The sequence below is a fragment of the Anopheles coluzzii genome, chromosome X (assembly GCF_943734685.1).
Source record: "Anopheles coluzzii chromosome X, AcolN3, whole genome shotgun sequence".
Lineage (NCBI taxonomy): Eukaryota > Metazoa > Arthropoda > Insecta > Diptera > Culicidae > Anopheles > Anopheles coluzzii.
The window spans coordinates 22428608-22446367 of record NC_064669.1 but is presented as its reverse complement, the minus strand read 5'-3'; the positions used below and the strand labels follow the sequence as shown (position 1 = coordinate 22446367).

The window sequence follows — 17760 nt, the reverse complement described above, 5'->3', positions numbered from 1 at the left end:
CTGTGCCCCCATACGCTATGGGCATTTAATACAGGGTTTCACACTTTATCTCAAGACCGCGGGACCCCTTCCCGAATCTGTCTTAGTCAAAGCCAAGATTGCGGTATGATGCTTGAAATCGTTGATGATACCTGAAAACGTTGATGATACCTGAATTCATCGGATGCAATGCTGAATCTGCGGCACATTTCTCGAAACACACTGGTCCGTGCCGAGGACATGCGGTCGAATATTTTTTTACACGGATAACCTTTGTGTACCTCAGTCTATTAGAAACACTCAATTATCCTTTTCGTTTTTTACCAAAAAAAGACAATTTAATAAAATGAGTGAATGCATATTTGTTTAATTAAAATATTTACAAGTGTTAAGAAAGTAGTTTGAACTGTTTAAATAATCTTTTCTGGTAAAAACACGAAAAAATAATTCACTGTTTTCAGTACACTGATGTACACAAAGGTTATCCGTGTAAAAAAATATTGGACCGCATGTCCTCGGCGCGGACCAGTGTGTTTCGAGAAATGTGCCGCAGATTCAGCATTGCATCCGATGAATTCAGGTATCATCAACGTTTTCAAGCATCATACCGCAGTCTTGGCTTTGGCTAAGACAGATTCGAGAAGGGGTCCCGCGGTCTTGAGATAAAGTGTGAAACCCTGTAAGTTACTGATAGCCAAGCCTATTAGTGGTACAGGAAGGCTTTGACCGAAAATGGTCGTCGCATCTAAAAAGTTTAAAAATTGCTAGATAATAAATGCATGCTTTATAATAGCACAGCTGGTACAGCTGGTAGCTTACTGGGCATAGGTTGAACCCATTTAGATTTGGTGTCAGATATGATTTCAGATTGAAGAAACGCCTTTTCGTATCCTGTAACAAGTAGCAAAATTCCCCCCCCCCCCCCCCTCCGGATGACAGTTTGGCTTCTAAGTTCTGGGTCGGTTCTTTTGCACCCCAGGTTCACGTTCCGTTCTTTTTGAAAAATGAACTAGTTCCGTTCCGTTCCTTTTTTTCAACGAAATTCCCAACACTAGTACAGACGTCAACTCATACGAATTAACAAAATGCCTGTCATGGGTTGAAACCACGAAAGGACTGTGCCACCATACATAGGACCAACTATCCTGCTATGGTAATAAATAAGGCACTGAAAGCCTAGCCCATTGGTGATACTGGCAGGCCTTGACCAACAACGATTGTTCCTACTAAGAAGAAGAAGATAATAGCTGTCAAGTCGATGGAGATTTCGTCTTGTTTTTTTGTTTTTGTTCACCGTGTTTGACACATAACCGATGCAGTCAGTAGATGGAGTAAATGTAAACAATCTAATTCAGCTCTTCTTCAAAATCAATTCGTCCCATATTTTTGTTGGATACCGGCTAAACATGAAAGATGAGATTGATGGTAAACTGATGTCCTTAACCTCTTAACCTCAACCTCAATAACAAACATAGACAACGGTTTAATTTATTTATATGGTTAAATTTGTGTGTTTTGACAGCTTGAGCAGTTAGAAAAATATAGCTAATGCAGCTTCTTGTTCCAGCCTTAATGTACCAATTTTTGCTTCATGGAATCCAGTCTGCAAACGGTAACTTGAACGGGAACGTCACTTGTAACGTCAAAACGGTAGAAAAAAGAATGCTATATGTCAGGCCTATCTGCCATCTGTGTTATAGAGCTATCTGGCATTAATTTCGAGACATTTGTAATTCAAGAGGTGATAATTATGTCATAAATATCATTGGAAAAAATTACAAATTTTCTTCTAAAATAAAAAAACACATAACACGGACGCGAATAACATTAACGCTATTCAATAAATTTTCCCGTATAGAATTTCATTACATTTTTTTTCTTACCTACAATACCGACATACTTACCCAAAAGTCACTTTGTCGTCTATGATTGACATTAAACTCAGGATATTTTCCAATTTTACCCGTTACCAGCTCAATTATCAAAGACCTTAATACACTTACCGAAAAAATAATAAGAGAAATCTGTTGTCGGCTGTCGCGTAGAATAGAAATGCCAAGAACTAGAATGTATGTTACTAACAAATCCTCAATAACATGATGTAGCTCTGCATTAGGTTTCGGGAGCATTAAATTATAAGTTTTACCAAATTATGCTGCAAAAAAATTTTACATTATTCCCACGAATATATGATCGTTAAACACTGGTAAATGGCAATAGTAATAGTGTTGCGACAAACGCATCGGTGGCTAGCTGGGTCATCGTAACTAGATCAGCTAGACTACGACAGGTGGCGCTAATAGTGAAATGTAAACAGTTATCGGAAGGATCGTAGCGATTTAACGTCCGTGAAGCTGGATAATCCGTAGTGATCGTGGTGCCGTCGTCCGAAAGCTGTTGACCCCATTCGTACGCTAAAGCCGCTAGAGAACAGTGAATTTTTTAACGCTCGTGAATTACAAAATAAACAGTGTTAAAAAAAACTAGCTAACGCGAGTTTTGTGCGAATCATTTCGATAGAGTCGACTGCTACTTGAAGTAACAAATAGTAACAAATAACCACCTGTATGTCTTAAATATAAATACTAATACTAGCCGGCATCGCGAATAAATGAACTCTTTTTAACAGTCGTTTAAAGCTCATTTTGGTTTAACTGAGTTCATTTGTTGTTCATTCCTGTTAAAATAAACGATCGTCAAAACAGTTAACGACTGCTCGATATCGCATATAGGCAAATACGGGGGAAAAATCGAGCAGTATAATTAAACGACTGTTAATTGTTATTTATTTATTTATTTAATTAAATTGTCCGCCAAAGGCTTAACAATATGTTGCTTAAAAACTAAGGAGAGGAAGGAATGTACGGGTTAACGAATTATGGAGTGGGAAGGGTGATAGTGTTGCGAAGGAGGGAGCGGAAACGCGAGGGTGAGATATGGTAGTCGAAGAGATCGGAGTGGTCATTGAAGGTGGCTAACGCTCGTAGGGGTGGGTCATTTTGGCCGTAACGGGTTCGGTGAAATTCTATGTAGAGGGGAGCTCTGGGGCGTAAGGGTCGAGACGGAACATAAAGGGGTATACGCGATAAGAGAGATGGGGAATCAAGGTCAGAGGAGAGAAGATTGGCAACAAAAAGGGACTGGATGATAGTATATCTGGCTTGGAAAGGTTCCAAACTAAGCAGGCGACAACGGACATGATATGGAGGAATAGACGACTGGTCGGGAAGGAAGCGACGAATGGCAATACGGGTAAATTTGCGTTGGACTTTCTCTAACCTTCCCATGGCAGTGATACCGAGTGGAGACTAAACGACTGCTGCGTATTCAAGAGTGGGACGGACCCAACAGCAGTACAAGGACTTAAGGCACATGATGATGATGATGATAAGTCGCACCTCTTACCCCAATACAGGTTTGAGAAGGACGGAAGTATCTTTACGATAATTGTTGTCACATAGCGCAGGTACTGAACGACCTGTATTAAACCAGGAGGGTTAACGGACACGAAGCGCAAGCCGATTAGGACACGAAGTGACGAGGAAAAAGCTATAAAAAGAGCGCAGCATAAGATTTGCGCCCTTTTCAAACCACTCGCGAAATCTAGATAAATTTTTTGGCAAACTAAATAAATCGTTTCGGCAAGAAATTATTCCGCGTTGGTTTCATTTTCCTACATTCCAAAAAAATTTGGTCTGAACTAAATTGTCTAACGATTAAAGGTATCGTATTTCGTTTCGCGGATCGAAAACAAGTAAATCGCGCGTTCGATTAAAAAGTGTCCGTGCCCGGTTAAGTGAAGAGTGCAATGGAGCAGCAATCAGCGCGTCGTATGCCGAGGGGGGAACCAGCTACCCCAGGGGCGTATCAGCAGATAGAGCGCGAGAACGTTCCCAGCGGCCTCAGCGGAGCGTCCACCCCGAGACCATTGCGCGCGGCTGCATTCCCGTCGGAAGTAACCAACGCAGGAGCCACTACCTCCTATGAGTGCGTTGAAAGTAAGGCGGCAAAAATGCATCGGCACGAGCTCATCCCGTCGGAAGAGAACACCCAGAGGCGCATTCTCGAAGCAGGAAGTAAGACCCTTATACACTGGTGCGGAGTAAGGCGGGTGAGTTGAAAGGGTACGGCACGGAGAGCACGATACGAGATAATGAAGAGACGTGGTCAGCGTCGGAAGGGGCCATGAAACGCGTCGAAGACGCTGCGATAGAAGGGGACAGACGACGCGTCGTGCGCGCCGCATCAGAAGGTGATATCGAACGCGTCGGGCGCGCCACGACGTCATGTGAAGAACGGCGTAGGAGGCGCCTTATTCTCGAACACGAGAAGCGATTGCTCGACGTTGAAGACGATCTAGGTGGCGAAAGGCCCGTCGAACAGCCTCTGTGAAACAGTGTTCCTGCCGTCCGGCGGGAGGCCGAGTTTGAAGAGTGGATCCGCGGTATGGAAAATTCTATGCAGCTGACCGCCCGTCAAAAATGTAGCCCTGTGGTGGGCCAATTCGCGAAGGGCCATGACCTCTACGAGAGTAACACACGCACACTAAAGCACTCCGCAACACAACATGGCCATGCGACGTATGAGGCACCCGTACAGCAACAAGGATACGCGACACAATCGAAGTACGTTGCACCGTACGGACGATTGACACAATTGGATTACGCGGCACAACCGGACTACGCGGTGCAGCCTAGGCTCCGGAAACAGGAAGGATATGCGACCCATCCCGAAAACGCACTGCACTACGAGCATACGGCGCACCATGCACACACTCCACACGCGGGTTACGTTCGCACGACACACAGGGCACAGCGGAACACACCCATTTCACACGAGGGCTACGGCCACACAATGCACGGTACACAGTACAACACTCGGCCACTAATACACAGCACTACTCTGAGCCAAAGTCAGATAGCGGCCCGCCAGCCGGTACCGAAGGACTTACCAATATTCTCTGGAGTTGTGGATGACTGGCTAGTCTTTATAACGCCCTATGACCGCACAACAGCCTCTTGTGGTTACATGGACGATGAAAATGTTACTCGTCTGCTACACGCACTAAAAGGTCCTGCACTCGACGCAGTAGGGCATCTGTTGGCCTTCCCAGATGGGTTGAATGAGGCGATTGAGACGCTACGTTCACTTTACGGTAGGCCTGATTTGATCGTAGAATCCATGATCCGCAAGATTAGAGGAATGGCGGCTCCCTAGGTCGAGGACCTCTCCACTGTAGTGCAGTTCGGTTTCGCGGTGAAGCATTTGGTTGGAGCGGTAAATGCGTCCGGGTTATTGGCCTATATGTATGACGTGACCTTGCTGAAGGAGCTGGTGAGGAAGCTGCCCCCCGTCTTATGCATCGACTGGGCACGAACAAGAAAAACGATGCAGGAGGTGACGATGATTGAATTCGGAACTTGGATTAGTGTGTTAGCCAGTGATCTATGTGATGTCATCGATATGACGCCATGCCCGGAAGTGCAAAACGTAGCGCGGCGACAGCCGGAAACAATACTAAACCAACATCGGTACCAGCAGCAGCTTCAGCCCCGTCGTAATCACCCCCAGCGGTTCCAGCCAGCGAGACCCGACCAACAGCGACCGTACGGTACAGGCCGAGTTCACCCTACCTACTGCAACGCGACGGTTCTACAAGAGGAAAGTGATGGTGTTTTGGACCCGATGAGTCAAATACAATTGCCGACGACAGCTTGTGCAGTATGTGGTAAGAGCTGCGGATCTTTAGACCAGTGCGCGAAATTCCTCAACACCACTGTGGCTGCAAGAAGAGCCTTCGTAAACGAACGAAGAATGTGCAGGAAGTGTCTTGGTTATCATGGAGGCAGATGCAGAGCAGCACCGTGTGGCGTTAACGGCTGTAGCGTACAACACCACGAGCTACTCCACGCAAATGATGAACTTCCAGCTAGCACAATCTCGCGGGATTCCTCAGGTAACAATCCGGGGACCGGGACGGGAAACGTTTTCGCACATACAGGAGCAAACGATGGTGCTCTGCTGAAGTACGTGCCCATATCTCTCCACGGACCTACTGGGCGCGTAGACACGTACGCGTTGCTCGACGACGGCTCTACATCAACTTTCATGGACCATGGGTTATTAGCAGAGCTGGGTTTATCCGGAAACCCCACACCCTCTGTGCTTGCAATGGACTGGAGACATAAGAAGAGAAGAGAACGAGTCAGTAAAGCTGTCGGTATGCGTATCCGCTCCCCACGAGACATCTACCGTGCACGAAATGTCGGAAGTGCACACCGTGAAAGAGCTAGCGCTTCCAAAACAAACGATGCACATGACTCGTCTGGCTGCAAACTACGCTCACCTGAGAGGTCTACCGGTGGACTCTTATGAAGAGGCCATGCCACGAGTTTTAATTGGCGTGGACAATTGCAGATTGAGCCAGCCACTGAAGAGCGTAGAGGGTAAATGTGACGAGCCGGTCGCCTCGAAGACACGCTTGGGTTGGGTCGTTTATGGCCCTTGCACCAACGTAAGATTCACTCCCGAGTCACAACGTAGCCTTCTTCACGTATGTTCCTGCGATGGCTCGCCTGATGATCGACTCACAGCTGCGGTGAAAGAGTATTTTAAACTCGAATCGATCGGCATCAGCACATCGACCAACAGCCTGCAATCTAAAGACAACGAGCGCGCTTTGGCCATATTGGAACGAGAAACAAAGCTAATAGACGGACGCTACGAAACGGGACTCATATGGCGCCGTGACGATCCAGATCTACCTTGTAACAAGGCTGCGGCCACAAAACGGTACGTATGCCTAAAACAAAAAATGAGTAAAGATCCCGTTCTATCCAAAGCTATCCAGGAGAAGATGCAAGAATACTTAGCTAAAGGTTATATCAGGAAGCTTGCAGACACCACCTCGATTGTACGGTTGGTACCTTCCAATCTTTCCGGTAACCAATCCGAACAAACCCGGGAAAATCCGTATGGTTTTCGACGCAGCGGCCAAGGTAAACGGAGTAAGCTTAAATTCCAGACTTCTTCCTGGACCCGACATGCTTGCTGGACTCGTGTCAGTGCTGATGAAGTACAGAGAGAACCGTGTGGCGATTGTCGGCGACATACGCGAAATGTTCCACCAGGTGGCCATCAAGGAAAAGGATCAACGAAGCCAAATGATCCTGTGGGACGGCGAAGACCGGCAATTTACGTCGTGACCGTGATGACGTTCGGAGCAGCGTGTTCACCTAGCAGTGCACAATACGTAAAAAACGTGAATGCAGGACGATTTGCAACAGAATACCACAGGGCAGTCGAGTGCATAGTACATGAACACTACGTTGATGATATGCTAGCCAGCGTCGAGACGGAAGAGGAAGCTAAAGATCTGGCCGACGCGGTCCGTTACATCCACGCGTGCGGTGGTTTCGAAATCAGAAACTGGGTTTCGAACTCTCGGGCCGTCATGCAACACCTGCAAGAGGATACAAAGGGGAAAGATATTAGTGCGAACTATGGTCTATCCACCGAAAAGGTGTTGGGAATGTGGTGGAACACATCATCGGACACGTTCACATTCCGCTTATCCACAAGGCATGATCAAGAGCTGTTATCTGGGAGAAAGCCAGGAACGAAACGTGAAATACTACGGACACTTATGAGCGTTTACGACCCTCTCGGACTACTCGGACATTTTCTAATGTATTTAAAAACTTTGCTGCAGGAAGTTTGGCGCGGAGGCACCGGTTGGGACCAGGAGTTGAGCGACCAGACGGCAGGGAAATGGACGGAGTGGTTACACGTGCTTCCCGATGTCAAACAGGTGACTATACCCCGATGCTATCGATGTATATCCTCCACAGATGCCAACGTTGAGCTGCACGTCTTTTGTGATGCGAGTGAGAAGGGTATGGCAGCAGTTGCTTACTTCCGTTTTGAGGAAGGAAGGGATATGCATATCGAATGCGCTCTGGTAGGATCGAAAACGTGCGTGGCGCCGCTTAAATTTTTATCCATTCCCAGACTGGAGCTGCAGGCCGCGGTCATCGGTGCAAGGCTAGCAAAAACCATATCGCAAAATCATCGACTGTCGATCGGACGAACCATCTTCTGGACCGACTCTAAGAACGTCCTGAGTTGGCTTTACTCAGACCACAGGCGCTGCATCCAATTTGTAGCATTCCGTATAGGAGAGCTGCTAGAAGGAACCAATCTGGATCAATGGCGATGGGTTCCAACCAAGATGAACGTAGCAGACGAGGGCACAAAATGGAGCAAACGACCAGACCTGTCAGCGCAAGGGCGGTGGTTCCGTGGGCCGTCGTTCCTTTGGGAGCCGGAAAGCGCCTGGCCGAATCAAGAAGGGGTACCACAACGTACCAGTGAAGAGCTGCGGAAAGGAATGAACCATCACCTAGCGGAAAGGCCGCTAATTCATTTGGAACGGTTTTCCAGATGGAACCGAGCGCTGAGAGCTATGGCGTTTGTGACGCGCTTCATAACAAACATGCGTCATCTAGTTAAAAAAGAGCCGAAAGTGAACGGGCCGCTGACGCAGGACGAGCTAGCGGAGGCGGAGCGTATATTAATACGATTCATACAGCAGAAGGCGTATCGTGGTGAGATGCAACAGTTGAAAAATCGGGAGCTGATAAAGTATCCGTGGAAGAAGAGGATCGACAAAGGCAGCAGTCTATACAAACTATCGCCTACTTTAGACGACCATGGGATTCTAAGAGTGGGGGGACGGCTAACCGAGTGCGTGGGAATCAGCGAACCTTCCCGCAATCCTATAATCCTGCCTAGGAAGGAGTACGGAACCGATCTCTTGATGCAAGCGTACCACGCCAGGTACAAACACGTGAATCACGGTACAGCTTTGGCTGCACTAAGGATGCGATACTACATCCCAAAAATCCTGGGGGAATACCGTCGCATAAGGATAAGCTGCCAGAAATGCAAGGTGGACAACGCGCGCCCGGAACCGCCTTTAATGGGTAATTTACCACTTCAGCGGGTTGCAATGGGTCAGATTGCTTTCTCGTTCACAGGTATAGACTACTTTGGGCCCTTTCTAGTCGCCGTCGGACGACGGGTAGAAAAGCGATGGGGCGTCATATTTACCTGCCTTACGAGTCGGGCGGTCCATCTGGAAATAGCGGCATCCCTTAACACCGCCTCGTGTATCCTAGCCATCCGACGCTTCATCGCTAGACGTGGAACCCCGCTCGAAATCATCAGCGACCGAGGGACTAATTTCGTGGGTGCTTCGCGAGAGTTGGACGAAGCAGCGCAGGAGATCGACCACGACGCAATGATGACGGTATTTTGCGGACCGCTAACGAAATGGAGCTTCAACCCCCCCGGGGCTCCCCACTTTGGCGGCTGCTGGGAACGCTTAGTGCGCTCGGTGAAGAAGGTGTTGAATCAGTTCGTGTTTCCTAAAAGACCAACGGACGAAATTTTGGCATCAACCTTTGCGGAAATCGAGCTGATACTGAACTCGAGGCCACTTACCTACGTGCCGCTGGATGACGAGATGACGGAGCCTATGACGCCGAACCTATTGCTACTTGGGACTCCAGACGGAAGTAAGCCGCCGGCTTCCTCCTTCGCCGGTTCTGCGACAGCCCCGCGGCTCTAAAATCGTCCTGGAAGATGGCACAGCACGCGGCGGATGTGTTCTGGAAGAAATGGTTGGCAGAATACTTACCGACTCTTACCCGTCGAACCAAGTGGTTCCAACCCGTACGACCACTCGAGGTAGGAGATTTAGTTGTAATTGCGGATAATAATCTCCCAGAAACTGCTGGCCAAAGGGTCGCGTTATAGCGGTAGTGGTGGCTAAAGACGGTCAGGTTAGGCAAGCCACTGTACAAACCGCGAACACTACCTACGTTCGATCCGCGCACAAATTAACATTATTAGACGTAGGAACGAGGAATAGTTTGATACAGCAGCGTGATTGAATTTAAACAAAAAAACTCTCGATTTCACTCAAGCCGTAAAGAAACATAGACTGGATAGCACGAGGTTGCGAAAAAACATAAACAAAGGCACGCGCTTAAGTGACAGGTGCGATGAGGAAGTGCTGCCACAGTTGATGTGAAAGTTGAACTGTGGAACACTTGGGGGGACAATGTTGTCACATAGCGCAGGTACTGAACGACCTGTATTAAACCAGGAGGGTTAACGGACACGAAGCGCAAGTCGATTAGGACACGAAGTGACGAGGGAAAAGCTATAAAAAGAGCGCAGCATAAGATTTGCGCCCTTTTCAAACCACTCGCGGAATCTAGACAAATTTTTTGGCAAACTAAATAAATCGTTTCGGCAAGAAATTATTCCGCGTTGGTTTCATTTTCCTACAATAATATTACTCTAAGGTAGTTTTTGAATAAAATAAAAATTTACGAGCAAATGGTGGCATCGGACGTCATTCAAAATAAATCACCAAGTCATACACATACCCAAGACGACCGACGTAGTTTCATCAAGAAAAAACGGGTCAACTCCATCGAACACATCAGAACATAACTGCGACATGCATATGGCCAGTTCCACTGGTGCCACACCGGCTCCAGGGCACTACCTTCCGAAGCAGCAGTACCTAATGTATTGGAAATTATCAGGGCACACTGCAACATGCATATGGCCAGTTCCGCTGGTACCAACGATGGCACCAGGGCACTACCTTCCGATGCAGGAGAACCTAATGTATCTGGAATTGGCCACTTACAATCATCAATGAGTGAATCTCGCTGTGACCTCCCAGACATGCTCCCAAACTAAATCCGATTGTCCACTTGTACGCGCGCGTGTCTCAAACTTATTTTGTCTCTTTCTTATATATTTTTTCTAATTTATTTTCATATATCAAGAAAAATCTTATCATCATCATCAAGCTCATGATGACAAGTGCAGTTGTACATGACATAGTGACATAGGACTTCTACACAAATATGACATTACACAGTTTGTTTAACATATGCCGCTCACCTACGTTTGAAGTCTGGCAAGTTACTCGCATTCTTGATTTCTCCGGGTAATCTGTTGTATAATTGAATCCCCTTGAAAAACAAAGAGTTTCTGGCACCATGTGAAATTAAGTTGGGAACCCTCGGCTCATTTGCTCTGTGTGTACAGTGCCGATGAACATCACATCCTCGAACAATGCGTTCCCCTAAATACCCTAGCAAAAGGCCCCCCAAAAGTTTAAATATAAAGGTCATGGTTTGATACACAATCCTCTGCTCTACAGACATCCACTGAAGAATATCTAGCATAACAAAAGACGACGTACCTCGGCCACACCCTAAAGCTAACCGCATAATACGATTTTGCAATCTCTGAAGCCTTTTAATTTGTCCCTTATTGCCAAGAAACAGAATCGACGAGCAAAAATCAAAATGTGGTGAAATCAGTGACTTTTAGAGGTTAACTATCCCAAAAAAATCGAGATCTTTTGCCAGCCTACTAAAAACCCCACACTTTGATGCCACTTTAGCGATGATCCAGTCTATGTGAGTGTTGAACTTCAATCTGTCGTCTAAAATAACCCCCAGATATTTAACCTCTTTCTATTGGTTCCTTATTTATCACGATGAATGTGGGACTGTCTAATACACCAGCAGTCATTACCATGTAACTAGTCTTCTTAACGTTTAATGCTAGCTTTTTGTACCTAAGCCAAGAGCGTTTAAATCGAAATTAATCAGAGACTCTGCTTGCTTGATGTCTTTGTGCGAGATAAACAAAACAGTATCATCGGCAAAAAGATTGATCTCACAAGACTTCAAAACCTGTTTCATGTCATTGATATACATTATAAACAAAATTGGTCCAAGAACACTTCCTTGCGGAACTCCAAGGGTATTTTCTATAGGCTCTGATATAGAGTTTCCAAAAACTGTTCTCTGAGTTCTGTCTTTTGAATAATTTTCGAACCAATTGAGCTCTTTCCCCACAATACCAAAACGCCTTAAGCTCTGCAGCAATAACGGTCTTGACATAGTTTCAAATGCTCGTTTTAGATCCAAGAAAACGGCAACTATCGATTCCTTTCGATCCATCAACACCTTTCACCTCGCCAGTACAAGATTTAAAGCAGTTTCACAAGAGTGTCCCTGTCGATATCCTGATTGTTCACTAATCAATAGGTCATTTCGAGTTAGGAACTGGACCAATTGCTCCTTAACCACCAATTCCAGCACCTTTCCGAGTACATGCAACATATTGATGCGACGAAACTCTTCCGCACCGGCAGCTCCGCTCACTTTAGGAATAGGTATTACCAATGATTCCTTCCAAGTCTCCGGAAAAATACCCTCCTCCAGCGACTGATTGATCACTATAAGACGAGACCCTCCTACCACATGGAAGCAATCCTGAATAGTATTACAGTTAACATTCCCTATGCCCGCTGTTTTGGACAGGCTGAAACAAATAGTTTTTAATTTCTCTTTTGTAATTTTCTGAAATTTGAATTGGTTTCCTGGAGCATCATTACAAAACAAAGAATCAGGCGCTCTGGCATCAGCAATGTTTTGATTTATATCTAAAACACTGTTTACAAAAAACAAATTGAATTTCTGGCATATTATTGAATCTTCCGATTCTACCAACCCATCAAATTTTACAACAGAAACGCGTGATTTCTCTGGCCTTAGTAAACTTTTAAGCACTTTCCACACCTCCTTGCTATTTCCTTTATGTTTAGATATCTCATCACTAAAGTAATTTCTACGAGTAGTTTTGAGACTCCTGCTGTATGTATTCCTTAGTCTAGTGTATTCAGTCCAATCGTAGCCTGAGTTTGATCTAATAAAATGTTGGTATGCTTCGTCTCTTTTCCGTTTCGCACGGCTAAGTTCCAAAGTATACCACCTACTAGTCTCTCTTGACAAGATTGTTTTCTCTTCAACCAAGGTGCCCATAGCTTTTTTCAATGTGTTCCATAACAAGTCTGCAGCTTCGCTGAAGGCTGCAGCTTCAAGGCTAACAAGGCTGCAGCTTCTTGCCTTAATCCTTGTGACACATGATTGCAAAGAGCAAATTTCGAGTACCTATTCCAGCATTTAAATTTTCGTTGAATCGTTTCACCACGTTTCACGTTTATATTCAAAACAAGTGTTTCATGATCCGATATTTTTAATAACGGATCAGTAGTGACCTTGATTGAGTCTGTGCTACTGTAAACCTGATCGATCAATGTTCTGCTCTGCCTAGCAATTCGTGTGAATTCGTTAACTTTTTGTTTCATGTTTACTGAATCCATTAAGCTTGTCAACTTCGCCGATTTTTCAACATTTAACCAGTCAATATTGAAATCACCGACGATAATGTTAAGTTTGCTAAAATTCAAGAACCTATCTAACCATTCTTCCAAAATGTCCACAAACCTTGAGTCACTTGCACTTGGCGAATGATACAATATCCCGTAATTGCCTGCTGTCATTCCCTTAGAAACTGCAACACCAAGAAACCAATTACCCTCCAATGATTCATTAAAAATCACCTTTAGGACAGTTTCGCTCCTGGCATAAACAGCTACACCTCCTGTATGACGTGAGTGGGACAAACACGACACAACCCTATAACCATTAATATGAAACTGCTGAAATGCTTCTTCCTCAATCACATGAGTTTCAGAGATTAAGACCAGCAACGGTTGAACTTTCTCTACTGTCTCACGAAACATGGCGTAGTTGGACGAAAGACCGGCTACATTGAAATATAAAATCTCTCTGAACCGTCCTAACTCCTCCCCTACCTGCTATTGAGAAAGTTGCATACGCCTTTCTATCTGTTTTTTAAACATCGGACAATTATAATCATTGGCCGCATGTCTTACATCTAGTTTAAGGTTTCTAACAGACTTTGCTAACACGCAATTCACACATTTCAAAGAAGATGAAGTACATTCAGACGTTTTGTGTTCATCACCACATTTTGAACAAGCTTGTTTATTCTTGCACTCGGTGCTCTTGTGATTAAATTGACCACAACCATAACACCTCATAACATGCACGGACTTCGAAATTTTACACCTATCAAATCCCACATTTATTTTTCCTAATTTTGCCAGACATAGGGCAGACTCATAATCAATTTCCAAGACCGCATTATATTTTTGGTACTTGAAAATTTTAGTTTCAAACATTCCTATGACCTTGACCTGTTTCCAGGGTATTCCCTCATTTTGAGATTTTAAAAGATCTACTAAATGTGAGTCAGTGTATTTTTCGCTCATCCCAATTATCTTTACACGTGACAATGGTAAATCCGTTGCATACTCATCTCCCAAAATGTTTTCTTCTTCTTTCCTGAGTTCATCTAATTTAACCTAAGCAGAACATTGAACAAACACCTGACCGTCCTTGCCGTTACGGAATTCTGACACCTGCTGCTTCCTTGGATCCAGCTTAGCGCGAAGGTCAGCTCTTGTCTTATCACAAGATTGACCCACCTTTGGTACAATAATCAGAGTCTTACTATTCTTATTTTTGTTTGCTAAAATGAGTCCAGTAACCTTGTCAGAAATCTTGGGCGTCGAATTAACATTCCCCGTGTCAAAACGATTAATAATGGTTTGACCATTACTGTTCCCACTATTCGTCCTTTTTCTTTTCTTAGTCACTGTAGCCCAACTTTCATCCTCTACTGTTTCTCTAGCCTTAGTATCGTCAAAGGTTGCACGCAAGGCTTCCTTTGCCTTATTTGAGCATTCTACCGCACTCAAGCTTTCACGCAATGTTTGCTCCAATTTGCGTTCCACTTGTGCGCATAGCTCAGTTTTTAGAGTCTCGATTCCCTTTTCCAAGGCACTCGATATCCATACACTCACATTCGACTCCAATTTTTTTATGGATTATGTGAGTAAATCGTACTATCCACTCACATCTACATCCATACCCACCAAGCCCGATTTGTGTTCTAAACATCTATCACACATATACAGCACATTCTTATTCTCATTAATTATGTTGGCCGCTGTTTTCGAGAGCGAGGGGGTAACACAGCGACGATGAAAGTTGCCACCACATGTCCCCGCACACAAAATTGGGTCATCGTTATTTAAAACTACGGCGGAGCATGCTAAACACTCCATGCTGTAAAAACAAAATTCGGTCGAGCTGTTTTAGAATTAAAAAAATTATTACACAGACATGAAAAAAAAGGTAACAGCAAATGCACACAAACACTACTCTACTGCAGCCTGCGATATCAAACGCTTACACTCGTGTACACGTCTTGACAAACGGACAACGATACGTATGTCTAGCACGAACACAAACACATACCGAGTAAAGATTAATCACTTTCGACAACACAGTGACGCTGTCGACCGAGATACTTCACCCGTGTTTTACATTCACAAAACAATAATACAAATACTAAACAATGATACCGCAGGTAGCACTAACATTAAGTACAAGTAGAACAAAACAAAATAACACTTAGCTCTCTATTTCACAAGTTTTCACAGTTCACAAACGGGAGCTACACATTCACAGGACTGCACTTGTCACCATTCACCTCAGGAAATTAAGGATCTCATTGGATCTCTTTTCTCGGATGCTAAACGAAGTGAAAATCTAATTTTTAGTTTAAGTTAGAATCTACCATTTATTTAATTGACCATTCGATCCGCACACTAAGACCGTCACCAGTTAAGAGAGCTGCAGTTTATCTCCAGCTCGTTGATCACCCCGATATATTCTCCTCTTCGTCATCTTCGGCTTCGTTTATCCGATCGGTCGCGCTCGTTGTCGTTGTCCGCCTCCTTATCATCGGCCGCCTTATTAGAAGCCGCCGCATTACCAGCCGAAATCGTTGCGGCCAAGCCAAGGTCGCTACAGAAGAATTAATCCAAGAGCTTTGTTGGCTTTTTTTAGGACGAATTCGACATGTACATCAAACAGTAATTTTGTCCAACAATACACCGAGATCTTTCAATGATGAGACGCGAACAAGTTGAGAGCCACAAATGTAGTACTTCCAGAGAACTTTTTGGGATAAACGACCAAACGATATGACAGAGCATTTTTGAGGACATAAACGAAGACCATTGAGTCAACACCAATCAGAAAATTTGTCCAGCACATGCTGGAGGACATTACAGTCATGAGATGAGGCAACAGGTAAAAAGATTTTTACATCATCGGCGTAGAGAAGACAGCTATTTTGAGGGAGCACAGATACACAATCGTTGACAAACAGTATGAAAAGCAAAGGACTGAGCACGCTTCCTTGAGGTACGCCAGAGAAAATGTTTCGGAGAAACTATCGCAGACACGTACTTTGTAGGAACGGCCAGAAAGGTAAGATCTGAGCCAATCTAAAAGGTAACCTCCGAAGCCAAGTTTCTTAAGCTTAGCTAACAGGAGATTGATTGGTATGCTATCAAAAGCTGCTTTCATATCGGTATATATGGCGTCAATTTGGCTTGCGGATGAAAGAGCCGGAGATAGATATAAAAGATAATAGACACATAAGGTTTGTAACGGTGGATCTTTTGGGCATGAAGCCATGCTGGAGAGGAGATATATAGCTGGAGACAATAGGAGACAGGTACGAATGAACAATCGAATCCATAATTTTGGACATTGAGCATAGTATAGCAATACCGCGGTAATTAGAACATAAAGAGCGATCGTTCTTTTTGTGAATGGGAATAAGAATTGCGGATTTCCATATTGTGGGAACGGAACCCTCTTGGATTGATCTGGAGTAAATACGGGACAGAAGGGGAGCAAAAGACGTTGCACATTGTTTTAATATGGAAGATGGAATACCATCGGGACCAGGAGAGAACGAAGGCTTCAGTTTACTCATGGCGGCAAGGACACTTTGCGTGGTAATAGGCACATTCTTGCATGAGAAAACATCGGGAGGCGTTGTTGAAAGTCCTTCGGATACAGGGAACTGATGGGTGGTAGGATCGACAAACACACTTGACAGGTACTTTGCAAAAAGTTTGCATTTGTCCTGAGTGCTGGAAGCGACTTCGTCGTCAAAGAAGATGGCAGAGGGATATTCCGATTTAGAAGTGTGGGTTTGACAAAGCGCCAAAAGGACCCGGGGTCCATCGAGAATCGATCCTGTAGGCGCACAACGTAGGACGCGTAGCAAGCACTGTTACATGTACGGTAAGCTTTGTATGCATATTTATAGATCCGTAGAAAATATGGATGACGCGAACGATTATATGCCCGGAGAGTGCGGTTTTTATCGGCCTTCAAAGCCCTAAGCGACCTGTTCGACCACGGGGGACTGGGGGAGGGTTTCAGGAGAGGACAGCAGAGAGGAAAGGAGGAGGTGATTACATTGTTGAACTTATATACTACTTCGTCGATGTTGCTGCATTGTTCGATGAAAGACCAGTCGGTCTGCAAGATGATATCACATAGCTTTCTTATATTCGTTCTACGGAAGTTAAATCTTCGGTATCGAGATCGGTGTGATTTAGGTTGATGTTGTTGGGTGACTGGGGTTGCAAACTTAACGGATAGTTCAAGTGCAGGATGATGTTGATCAAGCGCCACAAGGGGTAGGGGTGATTCCAGCACTGAAGAGCCCAACTCGGCAGCGATCGTATTTCCGAATATAAGATCAAGTAGACAATCACGAGAATTTTGTACTCCTGACAGTTGAAGCAAGCCGTTAAACGACATTCCATCAATGAGAGCTGCATTTCCCGTAGAGATGCTGGTCGAGGTGAAATGAAGCGGTAGCGTCGGCGACGGGAGCCGAGAGAGAGAGAGGGAGTGTTGAAATCTCCGAGCAATCCCA

The 17760-nt window shown here is 45.0% G+C and overlaps 1 protein-coding gene across 1 annotated transcript; it reads left to right on the top strand.

The window, feature by feature from the left end:
* Positions 1-6241: 6241 nt before the first annotated feature.
* On the top strand, positions 6242-9610 carry LOC120947904 (uncharacterized). The gene has a single exon (XM_040363722.2). The coding sequence runs from the start codon at positions 6242-6244 to the stop codon at positions 9608-9610; it is 3369 nt and encodes a 1122-aa protein (XP_040219656.2).
* Positions 9611-17760: the final 8150 nt, after the last annotated feature.